The sequence below is a fragment of the Zingiber officinale genome, chromosome 2B, assembly GCF_018446385.1.
Source record: "Zingiber officinale cultivar Zhangliang chromosome 2B, Zo_v1.1, whole genome shotgun sequence".
In the NCBI taxonomy this organism is placed as follows: domain Eukaryota; kingdom Viridiplantae; phylum Streptophyta; class Magnoliopsida; order Zingiberales; family Zingiberaceae; genus Zingiber; species Zingiber officinale.
The window spans coordinates 154,453,843-154,473,637 of NC_055989.1; the positions used below are offsets into that span (position 1 = coordinate 154,453,843).

Consider the following 19,795-nt stretch of genomic DNA (forward strand, 5'->3'; position numbering starts at 1 on the left):
CTGGGTATTTTATTTGTTTTGTTGCGTATTAAAAATCTAGTAAGTGAAAAGGAGGGTTGTAATGGGTACATTGGAGATGACCAGGAGGATTGTCCTTCCTCTCAATAATAATTATTCGGATCAGTCTTGATTCATCCTATCGGAGTTTGTGTTGTAGGTAGAAATTATTAGGTGGTTTTGGAGCATTGAATCGTTTTTTCCTCGCCAAAATTATCTTCCAAATGTGAATAATAATAGATTTTTAAATTGCTCCTTCACGAGAAACGACCCTTAAAATTGTGGATAGATCATACACGTCATCGCAAAATTTAACTTTTTAAAAATTAACCAAAAAATCCATTTAAAAAAGAGGTATAAATGCTTGACTTAAATTTTCCTCAAAAAAAATCCAAATTAAAAAAAGGGTAGAAATACAAAATAAATAAAAAATCAATAGAACGTTCAATATTATAAAATCAAATATAATAATTTTATAATTATTATAATATAAATTTATCTTGTTCAATAATATTATTATGATTTAATAACGTAAATTTATTTTATTCATACAATTTACTAATGAAATTGGACGACAGAAATAATAATTTGAAAACATGTACCGGAAGGTAGATGTATTATTTTACAAGAAGGTTGATGGTACGAAGAATCTTTTGATTAAAAATAAAAAAGAACGTTCTTTCATAGTTTCATCTTTGAGGATTTGGAAAAAAATAGACACCCTTTGCCTTTTGCGAAAAAAAAAAAAAAACTCACCTTTTTTTATTCATTCCGCGATGTCATATCTAACACACGTTTGACTCCAACTGCTATCTGCCATTCTCGACCTGCTCCTTAAATTTAATGCCAACTAACCACAATCCAAATCATAATTTATAACAAAGTAAAGTAATCCTCACTGCAACGACGACGATGACAACAACAAAAAAAATTGAAATTCAAACCAATATGTTCGAGAAGATATTACAAGTTCATCGAGCATAATTCATACAAGGAGAGGAACCAGGAACATAATTTACATTTGTACAAGGTTTTGCATTTTATTGTGTCATCATATACATATCAAGCATACAGAACCTGAGCACTGGATGGTGTCAAGTAGCTAAACTCCAGCAGCGCATCCACTTCTCGCCACCGAACAGCAAACTTGTGCTTCTTTGTTCTTCCGTCGGTGCTATAGAAACCCTCATCGTCCACTTGGCCTATAGCCACATGAAGCTCTCGACCAACCACCACAATCTTTGAACCAATGGAGGTTACCGACAGCGGCTTGTGAATTCGCTCGGGCATGGAAGCTCCGTCGACGGTGTCCCAAGAGTCTGACTCGGGGTCGTAGACCTTCAATCTCATCCTCTCGAGCTCACAGATCACAAACAGATGCCCGGAAATGACAACACTGGAACCCGTCCACCCTTCTCGCATTCCGGGGGGCATCGTCTCCCAATTGTTGATTTTTGGATCATAGACCTGCCCTCGAGGGAACGACACAAATGGCCATACACAACCTTCAATCACATGCAACCTTCCGTCGAACACGGCAGAATCATAGGAGGCCATGTTCATGCCCATTCTTGCAATGGGACACCAATTCCCGTTGACGGGGTCGAGTGCCTCGGCCGAGTCCAGCTCGAACTGGTCCGTGCTATACCCTCCGGCGACATAGACCCGTCCATCAATCACTCCTCCCGCGAAGAACGATCTCGCAGTGAGCATCCGACTCATTACTGTCCACCGGTTTCGATGAATCTCATACTTCAACACCAAGTGGAGGGGGCAATCCATGTCAGAGACCAGTCCCCCGCAGACAAGGAGCGTGCCGTCCGGTGGTATGGCAATGCACCCGAACCCGCGAGGACAAACGCGATCCCGGCACGGCATGGCCGGAATAGTGTGCCAAGACAAGTGAGTGAGGTCCAAGACCTGCCATTGGATCTTCCCAGTGCACCTGTGGAAGGCCAAGGTGAAGAGCCAGGGGTCACTGAACCCTAGAGCCTTCCTCTGGCTAAAGAAGCACTCTTTGTTGGCAAGCAGCCGGTGCCACCGCCGGCAGACAAGACGACACGACACATGGGAGGCCACGGGGAGCCTGAGGAGGCAATTCAAGGCGACATCATCAGGAAGGCCAGGGATTAGGGGAAGTGACTCCGCGGCAGGCTCTTCGGACACTTTCGATGTTGCCAGAGCCGGAAAAAAGGGCAAAGGTGAGGGGGTCACGGCCAATCTAAACTTAGGTGTCAACTTCATTTGGGAATCCCCAAGCTTGTGCACAGGAGACAGGTGGGATGAAACCCTAACCCTACGCATGTCTGCCTACCCTTCAAGATTAGAGCAACAATCCAGAAATCCTGTCCTTGATCTTGGAGCTCCAAAAACCCTAATTTCTTTTCTGAATCCTCGACAAGAACACTCTCCTCTTCAGTCAACTACTACCAATTTGAGGTCAACAAACCAGAAATTTCAGCAACCCTAAATTCTTCGAGCAACATAGAACAAGAAAACCACATAAAAAGGCGAACCTTTTAAACTGCTGCTTCTAACTTTAGAAAAAAAAAATTGCAGCAGAAAATAAGAGGAAGGGATCGAATCTCACAGGAAAATGAGAAGGCGGAGGCTCGTGGAGGATCAAAATCACATCTTGAGCTCTTCTTCGTGCCAAAGAAGGGATCTTGATTGGAAGCGCGATCGAACCTGGAAGAAAAGGGGGAGAAGGAAAATGCCAACGGGTTTGTTGAAGTTGCTTTCTTGCTTGAGCTGTCTTATTTATATTTATGACACGGTCTTATTGTTTGTGCCAAACAAGTCGCTTTAGAAGACAATTACGATGGAAGAAGATTTATTGGAGAAAAAATATATATAAAAATATAAATTCAATTTACTTGTATTCATTAAAAATTATATATTTATAAATTTATTAGATAATTATTAATTTTAAATACATTAAATCTAGAGCCTTTTATTTTTACTATCTCATCATATTCTATTTCCACAAACTTTTATTTTTATCTTGAATTATCACTTCATATTTATTTTTATCTATCACAAACTCTCATCCTTATTAAGAATTGTCACATTGTCTCATAATATTCTATTAATAATTTTATCTTTATCTATAAAACTAAGTTTAATTTCCAACAACCCCTCTTACACTTAAACTTGATTTTGTGACTCCAAACAAATTTTACATCTTGATAAAGTCTTCAAATTGGAGAGGCTTGGTAAAAATATCAGTAACTTGATCTTAAGACTTTATGTATTCCACGTGCACCTATTTTCTTGTAACACACTCTCTGATACAGTGATAGTGTGTATCGATATGCTTGATTTTATCATGGAAAACTGATTTTTTGCTAGTATTATTGTAGACTTGTTATCAACTCGAATCTTGGTTGCCTCTTCTTGTGATAAATTTGGCTCATTCAACAAATTTTAGAGTCAAATAGCATAACAAACACATAAAGTCGCAGCCACATACTCCACCCATAAAGAACACAAATCCTATAGTGCTCTTTCTATCATCCATATCTCCATCTCAATCACTATCGCTATATTCTTCAAATTTGAAATGGTTAAATGTTGAATAAGCAATTTAAAATCTGTCGTATCTTTAATATAGTGCAAAATTCTCTTAACGATCTTAAGGTGGGCGGTAGTTGGAGCTTTCATGTAATGGTTAACAAGTAAACATCATAAAGGATATCGGGCTTTGTGCACGTTAAGTATCGTAAACTTCCAATCAAGCTATTGAAAAATGTTGGATCAACTTCTTCTTCATCATGCTTTGATAACTTGACTTCAGCTCCCAGGGCGTAGCACAGACGGTGGGCGCATGGTATCTCTGGCGTAATGGCCAGGGGTCGATTCTCAGGAACTGACGACATGGGGTTTACCTCGCCATGCGCCTATGGCCTGTGTACCTACATGAACCTCCCTCCATATCCGTGGGGCCGACACTAGGGGGGCCGCTAAGGTAGCGGATATACCTTTTTGATAACTTGACTTCATATTCTATTAGGGTATTTATAAGCTTACTGTTATCCATTTTAAACTTTTTTAATTTTTTTCTTGCATAACTTGCTTGTGAGATGAAGATTCCATCTTCCCTTTGCTTCACTTGCCAAATAGTATATCATGAACCTAATATTAGTCATCTCAAATTCCTTTATCATTATTTCTTTGAATTTTCCAAGCATACTTGGATTGCTTCTTGTGAAGGTAAGTCAGCGACATATAGGCATACAATCAAAACATCTTTATCTTTACTCATTAGCACGACCTCGTCCATATCCATGTTGACTTCTATTGTTATTGAAGCTTTGCTTCCTATGAAGGTTAGGTCATCGACATATAGGCATATAATCAAACATTTTTATCCTTACTCATTAGCATGACCTCGTCCATATCCACGTTGGCTTCTATTTTTATTGAAACTTTCATTTTTCTTTGTCAGTTAAAGAGTCATCTTTAAGAGTTGTTGAGTAATTTCTTAATTTATTTTTTTCATGGGCTTGTAATGAACCCAGGAGTTGCTCTATCATCATGACTTATAGATCCTTAGTTTCTTCGATGATGATTGTAATGCTATCAAATTTTGAATTCAATGATCGAAATTTTTTTTCAATAATATTTACTTCTTAAATCTCTCATATTGTCTTTTTTAGTCAGAGCTAGCATCAAATCATCACGCAGCTCAACATAGTCTTTTTCTATAAACTTCCAAACATCATGATCTCCAAGAAGCGCCTTCATCTTAGTACTCCAATTATCATAATTACTCGCGTTGAGTACTGGAACTTGAAAGGGAATCATACCTACATTAGTCATACCTTTGATACCACTTTGTTGAAAGAAGAATTATAGGAGAAAAAATGCACTCTGCGTGGAAGAGGAAAATAAAAAAATATGAATTTAACTTGCTTTCATTCATTAAAGAAGTTACATATTTATAGGCTATTAGATAACTATTAATCTCAAGTACATTGAATTTAGATCCTTTTATTTTTACCATCTTATCATATTCTATCTCCATATTTTCTCTCTATCCTATCATTAACTCTTATCCTTATCAAGAATTATTATCCCATCTCATAATATTCTATCAATAATAATTTTATCTCTATCAATAAAAATTAAGTTAAAATTTTCAACAATGTTGATCGAACAAAATACATAGAAGAATAATAGTATTTATAAATCGGTATTACCTAAATCATGAACCCCACTTTTATAATACCCAAATTATATACATATTATTAAAATACCCTTAGTCTTTCTCGTGAATCACAATCAATATATTCTAAAAATCCTAATGTATTCCTGACATGATATCTAAATTCGATAATAATACTCATAAAAATTTGTCACAACTTCCTTATAAGGTCTTGATAATTATAATGTCACAAATCTGTATTACCTAAATCATGAACCCCACTTTTATAATACCCAAATTATATACCATATTATTAAAATACCCTTTCTCTCTCGTGAATCACAATCAATATATTCTAAAAATCCTAATGTATTCCTGACATGATATCTAAATTCGATAATAATACTCATAAAAATTTGTCACAACTTCCTTATAAGGTCTTGATAATTATAATCAGTGACAATACTATTATTGGATTTTCATGACTCTCCTAATATATATATATATATAGAGGTATTATAAAAATTAGATACGTATAATAGGCTTAAAATGCCATTTATAAATTCGAAAATAAATCATCTTATTTTTAAAATCGCCATATTTCAATGTGATTATACTAGTGAGCATAAAGAATATAGCTTATTGTTTTATTCGGCTCAATTTCATAATTAGGATCACAAAAATATTTAATGGCCACTGATAATTCTACCTAATTTGGAGGAATTTGAAATAACTTGTTTTTGCATGAAACGAAAATGCCAAAAATAGATCAATAATTTATTTATTTATTCATCGTATCAAAACACAAGCAATTAACATTAATCCCCAAACAGGTGGTTAGCCGATTAAACTTATATACATGCGTGAGTTCCGAAGAGAAGGGCTCACAGATCAAAATGAAGACAACAAATGCTGCTCTTAGTTGCTCTTCAGACTTGTTCTTCACTAGCAAACCTATTTCACTACACAAAATGTGTGTATATACAACCACCTAAATAGCAAAAGTTTATCCTTTTTGTAAGTTGGGGCATTCTCGAGCCCAATGGCCGAGCTTGCAGCACTTGAAGCACTTGTTCGAGCCAGAAGACTTTTTTCCTGTTCCAACAGAGGCATCAGTCGATGAGGAAGACAGCTTCTTAGGGCAATCCCTGGCCCAGTGGCCGTCTTCTCCGCATCTAAAGCATGAATTTGAGGAAGTGGAAGCAGGAGGCTTTCCAGTTGTGTTTTCAGAGGAATCAGATGAAGATGGCAAGCGGTTGGGGCAATCCCGGTGCCAGTGACCTTCCTCTCCACACCTATAGCAACGTGAGTTGTCTCTCTCGTTAGACTGTCGGGTGCTCATGTTCTTGCTAAGCTCCTTGCTAGTCTCTTGATCTATAACAGTAAGAGAATGTTGAGCTGCCCGATCACAGAGCCATTTGAAGAGATCACAACTCTTTCCCTAAGTTGAAGAGAATGCCACAGATAATATTAAGATGGAGAGAATAAGCACAAAATGACAATGATACAGAAGCAGTTTATTCCAGAGAAATATCAAGAAGGGATAGATTAAGTCTTCGTCTAAAAAAAGAAACTAAGGGGAATTATTGAATCATAACTGGATGCATCAAAAAGTTAGTTTCTTGTACTAACACTGTTGGCAGCAGTTAGCAGATCTAAAGTGGATTATGTAGCTAACAATACTGAGAAATCATCATTCTGTAGAAGCAATAAGTGAGTTAACAAAAAAAGAAGCTTATAGGCATATCAGAAACGAAAATTCCACGTATATTTTGACCAAACTATCAGGACCTGAGACAACTTGCTAATCAGGTACACACACAGGCAAATATCCAGGTAAAGAACAATTGGCCGGATGACTAAAACAAGTGGCAAATATTCATTGAAGTCATGTCACAGATGAGCCATGTTAACTCATTTACATTATCTTGTTTGTATTGTGGTTAAATTTTCAGTTTTAAGCTTGGTTGCATTTGAGTCCAAAAAGTTGTGAACTAAGCCATAATATATTCTCAGTATAATAGACTCAAATAGAGCTTAATCAACAAATTGGCTGATAGCTTCTGCAAGTTCCTCTTACCCAACGTCCACATAATCCTGTTCCTCTAAATACATTAATGCCTTGTTCTATTTAATGTAGAAGACGTTCGTATTTTTCACTCTAGGGTTTTAACTTATGGGATGTTAAGCCTAGTCACCTTCTTCGACAGCAAGTTTCCTAATTATTTGAAGCATAATTCCCCTTCTCCCTTTTCAACTAGCTCTAGATTTGTTTATTACCTAAAGTATTTATGTTCTCTCGCCATATTGCTTATCTTGAATGGCTAGTTAAAATATTAAACTATTTCACAGTGAGCATGCTCTTGCTTTAACCCATGTTTCCCTCCTATACATCAATAATAGCAACATTTTCATGCAGCGCCACATTTGAAAATTTTTAATCTATTTAATGGTGATAACTTCGGATCTCTAACTCAAAATTTTAAGCTAGTAAAGGTATAAAAGGTACAATTCTCACCCAGATCTTTGATTATATGGAAGCAAATTTTAAAATTTACTAGTTAAGGATCCAAACTGTAGCCCTTTTCTGATATCAATTTAAGGACTGAACAAGAATATTCAATGGTTACTTAAAGAACCAAGTTCAAATTGTGCAGGTCTTAATATCTCAAGCAGATTGTTAGAAACATTAAAGAAGAGAGATGAGAATGGAGAAGAAACATATAGATTTTGCCATCATTGAACTTAACTAATAATGCTTCATTTTCTGCTACGCCTTTGAGTTAATGAACCAGAACGGAAACATAATTGGGATCTAACCAAATTCTTTAAAGTTTAAAGGAAAATTTTACAAGTAACATGGTTCAGAGACAATCTCCATATATTTTTGTTTCCCAAAAGTCAACTGCATGAGATGAACAAAGATTGGAACAGGATATACGACCAAAGTTTACTAAGATTTAATAAAATACACATTTGATATAGCAAACCAGATACGAAAACCAAATACAAATAGAATCTGTGGGCACGGGTAATTTACAATGATTTTGGCATACCTTAAATACTGGCGTAGAATACTTGTTCGAGACCTTTTGACAAGGGGCTAGTCCCGGGTTTGGTTGATCGCACCACTTGAAGAAGTAGCAGCCACCATTATTCTAGATGAAAGATTAATCAGCAAAGAACCAACTATTGAACATCAATTAGGGTTCATAAATTGTTGTAGGGCTACCAAGTAGTTGGTTGGATGGGGAAAAAATGACACCTTTTGGATCAATGGCAACAAAGAACGAGCTTTTAACACTGAGTGTGTTGTTGTTCCTTTTGCAGAAGATGAAATGTTATCTTGGAGAAAACATATTCATTTTTCAGTAAAAATTTCTGAGCTTTCATTTCCGATTCCTAACTGGAAAGTACCCCAGCAGAGAAACACGGAACAATACTGAAGGAGAAGCTTGGGGAATTAACGGATACTCACCGGTGCTAGAGGACAAGAATAGAACTTCCGGCCAGGGTTCTTAGCCGTGTTCGAAGTGAGAACCAAACATTTCCCAGATCCACAAGGGCACGCCAAGTCTGGCACGTTGCCGTCCTCTGTGATCACGGGAGCCGATCCTCCTCCCACCTCCTCTTCGAGCCTGGCATCGCAATCACCGGCTCGGTGCCCTCCCAGGCCGCACCTGGAGCAAGGACCTTTACCGGGCTGGGGGCAAAGCGCGACCTTGTGTGATCCCTCCTCGGCGGCCAGGCCGCCAGCGTTAGAAACGTCGGAGGAAGAGGCAAGCTTCCGGCGCTTGACGCTCCCAACGGAGGCCGGGGCCTCACAAGCCTCCTCTGCCGAAAGGACGGTGACATCGTCGTCGCCTCTGCTACCTTTCGTCGCCATAGGCAGAAAGCTTAGGGTTCGCGGTTACCTGGGGAAGCGGAAGCTGAAGCGGAAGCGCCGCCCACTGGCGCCGGCTTGGAGGCCGATGGCTTTAGTGTTGGTAACGTCTGCTTTACGTTACGAGAAGGAGCTTCCGCTTTATTGCCAATTTGGTTTTAGCATAAATAACTTTCTGCCAAAGTAAACAAAGCACGCGCATTTTATCCATTGAGCCGATACATCGGAATGTATCGGTATAAACCCGAAACGACAGAATATATCGTCGTTGGCTTGTCTGATGGGGAAGGCCTCGGTGGCCTCGTCGCGGCCCAGTGAAGCAATTCCACATTTGCCTCATCCCCTCTCACGGAAGGCATCGCCAGACCTCGATCAAATCAGCACCGAGCCCCTTCGCACCTACTCGTCACTCTGCAGCTTCTCCGCCAGAGTCCACCGCCTCACCCCGATGAGCGGTTGAGCTCGTGCGTGTTGATGGGCGCGCAGAAGAGCATTCAGGCCGGTAAAGGTTAGTTATTTGCTCGACCTCTGCATCTTCTTTGTCGTCCTTATGGAGTTCCAAGTTTTTTTTTTTTTTTTGTAAATCTGATCAAAGATTTGGCGCTCGTTCTGTGAATTAACTCAGCTAAGATTGATTTCAATGTGGATCTCACCCAGAAGCTTTGTGGAGCCATCTTGTTGCCACACATAAGGTGCTAATCTAGTCGATTTTAACTCGAATTGCACTACTTGTGAACGTACATTGTCATAATGTTATTTTTTTTTCTTTGTTTAGGTATTCTAGAAACCCACTTTCACAGGTTGTCGCGAGGTATTTTTCGATTGTTTTGCAAAAAGGATGAATTAGCTACTTGGAAAGTTGGCTAATGTTATAGTTTAATCTTTTGGATTGTGTTTGTTGTTTTAGGTTTTCATTGAAGCACCCGAACCTCTTCGGAAGAAATGAAAAGTTGGATATATTGTGCGACAAAGGCCTTGACGATTCAAATATTCTCATTGCATTCAGGCGCCCAAAGCCTGATTGGTTTTGTCCGCAGTCATTTACCTTTCAGGTCTATTTTTACTTTTACCTGCATTCTTGATCAAGTGTTTTATGGTTCTATGTGTATCCCTTGCTTGTCAAACTTGAATGTTGTTCCTAAATCAACAATAATAACAAGCTTGTGATTCCCAAACTATTTGGTAATAGTGGCATGGAGCTTATCCTTTCATTTAATTCTCCTTGAGACTTAATTAGAAAAGGGGAGCCCGGTGCACGAATCTTCCGCCAATGCAACATTAGGTTTATTGTATGCAGTCTACCTTGCATTACAAGAGACTGTTTCCGCGACTTGAATCCGTGACCACAATGCGCTAGGCTCCCCTCCACTTAGTTAGAAACATTCAAAAATTAAAAAATCACTTATAATTACATCAAAAAGATTTTTCTTTGGTCCTCTCTACCTCACTTCATTAACCTCAAATCAATTTAATATTTCTGACTATAGGATTTTTTGAAGTCTTTGAACATGTCCATACCACTTTTGAACAAAAGATGATTAATTTGGCATTTAGTCATATCTAAGTGTTGAAAGTGCTATCTATTATTGTGACACCATTTGGGTCTTCTCTTCATTTTTGAATATCTAACACTTTATTGACCTAGACATATTTTTTGCTTAAATGTGATTCAGCATTCAGTGGGTCCCGAGATTGCAGTTCATGGGTTGCCTGTTGATCTTTTCTCTCGTTCAGGGAGTGGTGGTGTCAATCTTTGCCGCTTCTCAGCAGGTGTTGATTTCAATGAGCCTTCTACTTCCCATTGGAGCAGCACCACAAGCATCAAATTTGAGGTGTTCATCAGTTATCATTCTTAAAAAAGATTATTATTGAGATTTAAAGTATATAAATCAATCAAAATCTAATTCTTGCTGCTTTTTATGTTAGAGGATGTGGTACCTACTTAAAATTGAAGATATTTCTAGGAATAATGATAGATAGCATTATCAGTTATCCTTTTGGACTTTATCATTTAGGATCCAGATTCAGCTTAAGAATTTTCTATTCTTCCTTTTATTCCTATATTCATTATTTTGTGTGGAGAACCCTGGACAATAGTATCACATATTATTTCTAATTCATATCTCTATTCAGCATGTTCGTCCTCTCAATAATGAGGGTCGCTCCATAAACATGGATCTTGATGGTTTTCCCATAACTTCCAGGTATCTGAAATTTCCTTACAAGGCATCACTCTGGAACCTAGACTTCATTTTGCTCATCAGTATTTCCTTGTTATTCAGTGGCAGGTCTTGCGATAATATGGTAGTTTTGAAGCAAGAATCACAGTATGCAGTTGCTAACGACAATAATTTTACAAGAGTGAGTGAGATGATATCATCATCTATTTCTTCCAAATGTAGTAGTTATCCTAATAGATCTATATCAACATTATCTTGTGTGTTCCAGCTATTTGGATCATCCTAATAGATCTAATATGCATCAGTTAAATTTTCAAATGGAACAAGGACTGCCTCTTTTGTCCAAATGGCTCATTTTCAATCGATTCAAGTTTATTGCATCCAAAGGATTTAAATTGGGGCCTACTTTTTTGGTCACAAGGTATTTAATTGTTTCACTGCCTTTTTTCTTGTTCAGACATTTGGATTATGGCAAACAAATCTTAATAGTCTTCTTTTCAATCTCACAGTCTGACAGGTGGTTCCATTGTAGGGGACATGGCACCATATCAAGCATTTGCTATTGGTGGCATTGATAGTGTCCGAGGTTACGGTGAGGGTGCAGTTGGCTCAGGAAGGTCGTGTCTGGTTGCTAATGGTGAATTTACAATTCCTATGGTACTTGAATCATCTTTTCTCTGGAGCTGCTCTATACAATCCTTTTTCCCCCAAAAAAAGAGTCTGCATATGAGAGAAATAATTAGCATTGTAGATTAGGCTCATGCTATAAGCGGAGGAAGATTCCCAGAACATAATCTTCCAGTCTATTTGTTCATATTTGTAAGCTTGGCTAAGTAGCTTTGCTAACCTAGAAGGCAGTTTTATCGAGATAAGTACAAAAACACTTGCAAGAACAAGTGGTTGTTGGTTCATGCATAGTTTTGGATTTACAAAAACACTTACAAAAACACCTGCCTATGCTAGGTTCTTTTGGATTTACATGCAAACTGTATATGTCCCTTCTGATGCTGGAGCTATCCTTTGCTGCAAAATTTATGCGATTATGATTCTCTTCTGGCTGTCTACAGATGTTAAACTTAAACATCCTCAGGGAATGTTTATAGTAGTTAATACATAAGAGTCCTGACCACAAGATGCTATCTAATTGTTTTATGATGTAATCATACAATTACTGTCACTTGGATTTTGTTAATTTCTTCTCGAGAGCTCTTACCAAGAACGCTTGTTTTTTATGGTAGACCAAGGAATTGGAAGGTGCCGTCTTCATGGATTTTGGAACTGACTTGGGGTCTGCTTGTCATGTCCCAGGTAAGTGTTTGCCTTTTCATATGGATAAATGTATGCATTTTTGTTTGACTGTAAGGTACCATGTAAGGATCCTTGTAATTGTCTAGAGCCTAGACATTGTGACCATAATCCGCAATTCCCATTCTAAATGGAACTGGAACAAAAAATAAATGTCATCTTTTTTCCTTGTTCATAGGAGTGACCAAGGGGATCATACGTACAAAATATTTCTTCATCACACTTCATATTCACAATCTGTTTGTATAATCATCTTCACCCACCAAAATATTTTTCGCAGATATATTATCCAACAATTCTCTATCTGGATAGGCAATATTTGGAATCCAGTGGCATCTTAGTTGAGTCTTACAAAGTTTAAGTTGAACAAGCAGAAAACAATAATTCATGCATGCTAGCAGACTTATCGACGTTTTTTGTTCTTTTTTTTTAGATATTTTTGTGAATCCATAGTGGTATTTGTTGCAAAGAAACCATTGGGCAGTAGTAAACAAAGGAGAAAGAGGAAAATCAAGAGGAGATAGAGAGACGAGAGGGGAGATATAAGCAGAGATAGAAGATATAGTAGCATTAACTTGTATTATTGCATCTTCTATTACATCATGGACATTTTCAAGATAAAAATACAACTCAGTCAATAGAGAAAATTTTATTTCCTTGGTCCCGTCGGTATTCTTGATTTCTGATTGCATTGTTATCGGCATGGTCCAGGTTGAAGCCTCCCTTGATGTCTTCTTTCTATGAATGTTTAGGTAATCCTTCGCTACGACAAGGAAAACCTGGTTCTGGACTGGGTCTTGGCTATGGCATCCGCTTCAACTCACACTTTGGCCAATTTCGAGTCGATTATGCTGTCAATGCCTTTCAACAGAAGACCGCCTATTTTGGCATCAACAATGTCGGATCCTGAGCTCTCACACAATCGCTGAGGCAAACATTCTTTCACCTGAAGCCCGAGTGAGGGCATGCCAATGGTTGATCTTTGGATACTCATTTCAACTTGTCGAGCCACAATCTCAGCGACGTCAATGTTCATACTTTTGCCACTGAGTTTATTAGTTTTCGACGATTTAAGTGAGAAAACTGTTCCTGCGATGTCTTATATCGCGAAAAAGAAGAATTCCATGTCTCAGAAAACAGTAGCTTGCGAGCATTTCTACAGAGGAAAGGCTGCTCATTGAAGACTCGAGTTGTTATGCAATCTGCATTAGATGTGTCTTCTTTTGTGTAATAGATAACAAAATTGTTGTTTACTCGATATATTGGACTGATGAGTTTGATTATGGTACGAGTGTTGAATGAATCATTTTTTAGAAATTTTTTTCCCGATGATTTTATTGATATATCTTGTAAAAATCTAGACCGCATGGATTCTAAAATATAAAGAATTCACATATAGGAAATACAAGAACAAGAAGATCTAGTTTCATCGAGAACATGGTATAAGAAAAATATGTATATAAACATAATAGACAAGAAATCTGATTGAAGAGCTATATTCTTGTCTTCAGCGTCGTCAGCTTGATTTATGTGGAAGAAGATGCAGTGGAAAGGAAGATCTTCTAAGGGATTCTAGGTATGACGCCGCTGTAAAGTTTCTTGTCAATGGAGAACAAGAAATTATGTCAAGATGATACCCTAAGCCCTTGAGGACCAACCGTATATATAATGGACATTTATTATCAGTCCATAGATAATAATAGATACGGGACTATAAGTCCATACATATACTCAACATCTATTATCAGCATATAGATGATAATAGATGCAGGACTAAAGGTTCTACACATACAATATCTACATTCAACAACTGAACCCAATAAACCTAAGTTAGATCGTATTTACATATGCAACTTGTTGGGACCGAAATGTAGCTAGAGAGGGGGGGTGGATAGCTCATCGCGATCGTCGTGCTCGTCGTTGCTCGCTTCTTGGGATGATGTGCAGCGGAAATACAAGAAACACAAACAACAACGCTAACTCTAGGGATTTACTTGGTATCCACCTCAAGAAAAGGTGACTAGTCTAAGGATCCACACACTCACGCACCCTCCACTATAAAAACACTCATTCTCGATAACTACCGAAGGCGGAGAAGCCTTACAACCTCACATACAACAATGAGAAAGAAAGAAGCAAAATACAAATAAATCTTACAATATTACAATGAAAACCCTAGCTTCTTCTTCTTCTTGTTGCAACTCACCTCTTGACTTGGATGAGCCTCTAAGAACCTTCAAGAACTGGCGGTGAGGAAGAAAAGATCGCTATGGAGAGCTGCTGTGATCGCCCGTGGAGAAGAATCGAAGAAGTGCCGAAAGAATCGCTCGCCAACGGCTTTATCTTCGCCAACGGTCGAATCCCAATCGATTGGATTGCTCCAATCGATTGGGGAGACTTTGGATCGATCGACCGATCGATCCAGAGCGCCTCTGTGCTCTTGGGAAATGCCTGGATCGATTGGCCAATCGATCTAGGGCTTATCACGCGAAATCACACCTCCCAATCGATCAACCGATCGATTGGAGGCTCCCAATCGATCGGCTGATCGATTGGGAGACGTTCTGTGCGAACGACGATCTCCCCAAATCGATCCACCGATCTATTGGGAGGATTTCCTTCCGCGAGACACACCCAATCGATCAACCGATCGATTGGGCATGAGCCAATCGATCGGTTGATCGCTCCAGCCTATGTGAGACTTGCCAAATCAAGTCCAAACGTCCCTTAAACCAACATACGGTCAACCATGACCTGTTGGTACATCATGCCTAGCATCCGACCACCCTTGACCTGCTAGGACTCTCTCAGCAAGTGTCCGGTCAATCCCTTTGACCCACTTGGACTTTCTCCTCGTGCCAAGTGTCCGGTCAACCTTGACCCACTTGGACTTACCAATATCAGGTGTCTGATCAAACTTGATCCACCTGGATTTTCCTATGCCTAGCTTCACTCACTAGGACTTCCCATCTGCCTGGCTTCACTCACCAGGACTTTCACCTAGCTTCACTCACTAGGATTTCCTATCTGCCTGGCTTCACTCACCAGGACTTTCACCTAGCTTCACTCACTAGGATTTCCCAACTGCCTGACAATTCACTCACCAGGACTTTCACAACTGCCTGACTTCACTCACTAGGACTTTCACAACTGCCTGGCTTCACTCACCAGGACTCTCACCTATATGAACAATTGCACTTGCAATCTTCATGTATTGTCAAACATCGAAACTCAAACATCAAAACTCAAGCTTGAACCAATTCAAGCTCAGTCAACCAGGTCAACATTGACCTAGGAAATATTGCACCAACAATCTCCCCCTATTTGATGTTTGACAATACCTTCTTTAAGTTAGGCTAATCTCATAGTCTCAAACTTCTTCATGTCAATGTAAGAATGATGGTTTCCTTCATTCTCCCCTTTCCTAGAGGGCAAACTCCTTTTTTAGGTAATGAAGACCTAATTTAAATCCTACATTCTCCCCCTATTGGCACACAGCAAAAACTCTCCCCCTAAAGAGTTGCCTAATATTGTTTACAACTTCACTCATTGTTCACAACATAATAACGAAGGTCTCATACCCTTCATTATTCTTAACGCTCATCTTTGAGCATATACCACTTAGTATATTCACACATGATTCAAATGAAGGTCACATACCCTTCATTTGTCATCAAATGCTCATCCGTGAGCATACACCTCTTGAATAATAAAGATATTCACTCTCCATTACATTCAAATGTCCAACCTTGAGCATTTTCGCTAAAGAAAGTTAATCACCTTCCAAGGTGTATGAAAAAATAGATTTTCATATCCTTACAGAGTAACTCCCCCTAAAGACATGCACGTAACTTCTGTCATTACACCAACAATGACTTACTATCCCTAAACCTTTAGGAAATCCAAATTTAGAAGTTTTGAGGTTCAAAAATTCAATATTGAAACCAAACCTCAACCTAAACCTCTACTTAGTCTTCCTTAACCAATCCATCCTTGTTTTTATCATGAAAACTCCCCCTAAATGTATACAAATGTGTTTTGAGGGGATAGGAATGGTTTTATAGACTAAAGGTGGTTCAAAATGCTGAAATCGAGTTTTCCCGGCCAAAATCAGCATTCCCAATCGATTGGAGTTGAGTTCCAATCGATTGAACCCATCTGAATCGATCCACTGATTGATTCAGACTGCGTGGATCGATCGGCTGATCGATCCAGCGAGCTTCTGCTCGCGGGAAAACTCCTCTCAATCGATCGCCCGATCGATTGAGGCACTCCAATCGATCGGGTGATCGATTGGAACTCTGAAAAATTGAAAATTTATTTCAGTGAATTTCAAAAACTCCCCTAAAATTCTACAAAAATTAAAAAATCATGAAAATTCATGTAGGCACTACTTAGGGTATATATTATCAAGGAAAAATAGTTTTCTATAAAAATACTTTCTATTTTCCCAGATTGACACAAACTTGAAAACTTGTAAAAATTTTAGTGTTTTCTTCTAGTTTGTGTCTAACTTTTCAATGATGATTACTATCAAAAGATAGTTTCATCAAAATACGTGAGTATATATCCTGCTATCCAAGTATTCAGCAAAATTAGAGTCTAAATATCCAATCACCTCCAAGTGATCTGATCTCCGATACGTGAGTATATATCCTTTAGTTCTTTGTAAATACCGCATCATTCTCTTTACCGCTTTCCAGTGTGACGGTCCTGGGTTACTAACATATCTGCCTAACATTCTCACTATAAATGCTATATCTGGTCGAGTACAAACTTGTGCATACATAAGACTTCCCACTACTGACGCATATGAGAATTACTCTATCTCCGTTATTTCAAGTTCAAGTCGTGGACACTGCTGCAAGCTGAACTTGTCATCTCTTGGCACAGGTGTGTCACCAGGTGTACATTTCTGCATACCATACCTTATAAAAAAAGGTAGATCCGCTACCTTAGCGGCCCCCCTAGTGCCGGCCCCACGGATATGGAGGGAGGTTCATGCAGGTACACAGGCCATAGGCGCATGGCGGGGTAAACCCCAGGTCGTCAGTTCCTGAGAATCGACCCCTGACCATTACGCCAGAGATACCATGCGCCCACCGTCTGTGCTACGCCCTGGGGGCATACCATACCTTATAAGCACCTTTTCAATATAGACCTGTTGTGAAAGTCCAAGAATGTCTCTTAAACTATCACTATAGATCTATATGCCTAAAACAAAGGATGCTTCACCAAAGTCTTTCATTTCAAAATTACCAGATAGAAATAACTTGATTTGATGCAACATACCCTTATTATTGCTCTCGGGCAATATATCACCTACATACAAAATAAGTATAACAAACTTGCTCCCACTAAACTTGACATATATGCACTAATCAACGGGGTTCTCTTTAAATCTAAATGAGATAACCACTTAATTAAATTTCTAGTACCACTGACAGGATGTCTGTTTTAAATCATAAATGGACTTCTTTAGTCTACATAATATGTACTTTGAGTCTTTAGATTCAAAGTTCTTTAGTTGCACCATATATATAGACTCATCTATGTCTCCATTGAGGAAAGCAATCGTTACGTCTATTTGATGTAGCTTCAAATCATAATAAGCTACAAGTGTCATGATTACCCTAAGGGAGTCTTTTGTCGACACATGTGAGAAAGTCTCCTTATAATCAATGTATTCATTTTGAGTGAATCCCTTGGCAATAAGACGCGCCTTATACTTTTCAACATTGCCCCTTGAATCCTATTTGATTTTAAATTTCCATTTACAGCCAACGGGTTTCTTTCCTTCAAGCAATTCGACAAAATCTTAAACGTCATTGTCCGCCATAGACTTCAACTTTTTTTGCATGGCGTTAATTCACCTTTCAGAGTTAAAGCATTGTTTGACTTCTTGAAAAGATGTAGGATCACTCTCCAACCCTATGTCAAAATCATGCTCTTGGAGATAAACATAATCATGAGAGTTCGTGGTTCTCCGTTCCCTTGTGGATCACCTTAAAGACACTTATGTTTGAGGTGGTTGAGGTACTTGCTCATCAATATGAGGTAATAATTCAATTTCAGTGGCAGGCTCCTCCAATTGCATTAGAGGTGTCATGAGAATATCTTGGTTCACTATGCTCACTGGATGTGTGGTATGGTAATCATACCGCTACTGATCGCACTAGTAGTAATTACAGGAGGATCGTCAATACTTTCCTCAAAAGATACTTTCCTGATTTTATTACTCTCATTGTCCTCAATGAACTTGGTATTTCCCGTTTCAAAGAAGAATCTATTAGAGGAATCATAAAATTTATACCTTCTTGACTTCTCAGAGTATCATACAAAATTACAGCTAACCGTTCTTGAGTCTAATTTCCTTTCATTAGGCTTGTAAGGCCTAGCTTTAGCTGGACAACCCCAGACGTGTAAGTGTCTAATGCTAGACTTCTTACCCGCCCACATCTCGAATGAGGTTTTAATTACTGCCTTACTAGGTATTCTATTGAGTAGGTAAACTGCAGTCTTTAATGTTTCACCCCATAAGGACTCTGGTAGAGAAATGAAAGTCAACAAACTTCTTACCATATCTTTTAGGATTTGATTGTGACGCTCAGCTACACCATTTTAACTGGGTGTACTAGGCATGATATATTGAGGTACAATTCCACACTCAGTAAGGTAATTCGCAAAAGGTCCTGGATGTTGTTCACATGATCCATCATATCGATCGTAATATTCACCTTCACGGTTGAATTAGACAACTTTAATTTTCTTACCTAGTTGATGCTCAACTTCGGCTTTGAAAATTTTGAACATATCCAAATATTGCGATTTTTCATGAATAAGGTACAGATAGTCAAATCTGGAATAGTTATCTATGAAGCTAATAAAATATATGTGTCCATTCCAAGATGCCTTAGGAAATAGTCCACAAATATCCGTATATATTAGCTCCAAAATATTATTACAACGACTAGCCCCCTTATTCCTTTTGTTAGTAGTCTTCCCCTTGATACACTCTATGCATACATCAAAGTTTGACATGTCAAGAGAATTGAGAATTCCATGTGACATTAACCTTTCTAGGCATTGTTTAAATATATGTCCTAAACGCCTATGTCATAATATGAAAGAATTCTCGTCGATCAATTTGTGTTTCATACCTATACTATGCATTATCACGTTGTCAACTGTAGGAGTAAAGGTGTTTAATTTATAAAACTTATCAATCAAGGAACCATTGTCAACCAACACTGAATTAAAGAAAATACTAAAAATTTCATTTCT

At 38.4% G+C, this 19,795-nt stretch overlaps 3 protein-coding genes across 5 annotated transcripts; 1 reads left to right on the plus strand and 2 right to left on the minus strand.

Annotated features, from left to right (window-relative positions):
• Positions 1 to 928: 928 nt before the first annotated feature.
• LOC122047981 (F-box/kelch-repeat protein At1g30090-like) lies at positions 929 to 2,744 on the minus strand. Of its 2 annotated transcripts, none has more exons than XM_042609543.1 (2): positions 2,588 to 2,744; positions 929 to 2,463 (listed from the first exon to the last, which is right to left on the minus strand). In XM_042609543.1, exon 2 carries the CDS (start codon positions 2,299 to 2,301, stop codon positions 1,060 to 1,062), a length of 1,242 nt encoding a protein of 413 aa, XP_042465477.1. In that variant the 5' UTR covers positions 2,302 to 2,463; positions 2,588 to 2,744; the 3' UTR covers positions 929 to 1,059. The 2 variants fall into 2 exon arrangements, with proteins under 2 accessions (XP_042465477.1, XP_042465476.1); XM_042609542.1 differs by having other exon boundaries at positions 929 to 2,470.
• A 3,153-nt stretch (positions 2,745 to 5,897) lies between these two features.
• LOC122047982 (DNA-binding protein HEXBP-like) lies at positions 5,898 to 9,177 on the minus strand. Its single transcript, XM_042609544.1, has 3 exons — positions 8,622 to 9,177; positions 8,200 to 8,301; positions 5,898 to 6,584 (listed from the first exon to the last, which is right to left on the minus strand). Exons 1-3 carry the CDS (start codon positions 9,027 to 9,029, stop codon positions 6,150 to 6,152), a joined length of 945 nt encoding a protein of 314 aa, XP_042465478.1. The 5' UTR covers positions 9,030 to 9,177; the 3' UTR covers positions 5,898 to 6,149.
• Positions 9,178 to 9,312: 135 nt separating this feature from the next.
• LOC122047983 (outer envelope protein 39, chloroplastic-like) lies at positions 9,313 to 13,794 on the plus strand. Of its 2 annotated transcripts, none has more exons than XM_042609545.1 (11): positions 9,313 to 9,534; positions 9,652 to 9,718; positions 9,802 to 9,837; positions 9,934 to 10,078; positions 10,700 to 10,858; positions 11,160 to 11,230; positions 11,309 to 11,387; positions 11,512 to 11,627; positions 11,716 to 11,863; positions 12,445 to 12,514; positions 13,264 to 13,794. In XM_042609545.1, the coding sequence occupies exons 1-11, from the start codon at positions 9,501 to 9,503 to the stop codon at positions 13,419 to 13,421; spliced, it is 1,083 nt and encodes a 360-aa protein (XP_042465479.1). In that variant the 5' UTR covers positions 9,313 to 9,500; the 3' UTR covers positions 13,422 to 13,794. The 2 variants fall into 2 exon arrangements, with proteins under 2 accessions (XP_042465479.1, XP_042465480.1); XM_042609546.1 differs by having other exon boundaries at positions 11,716 to 11,843; positions 13,264 to 13,400.
• Positions 13,795 to 19,795: the final 6,001 nt, after the last annotated feature.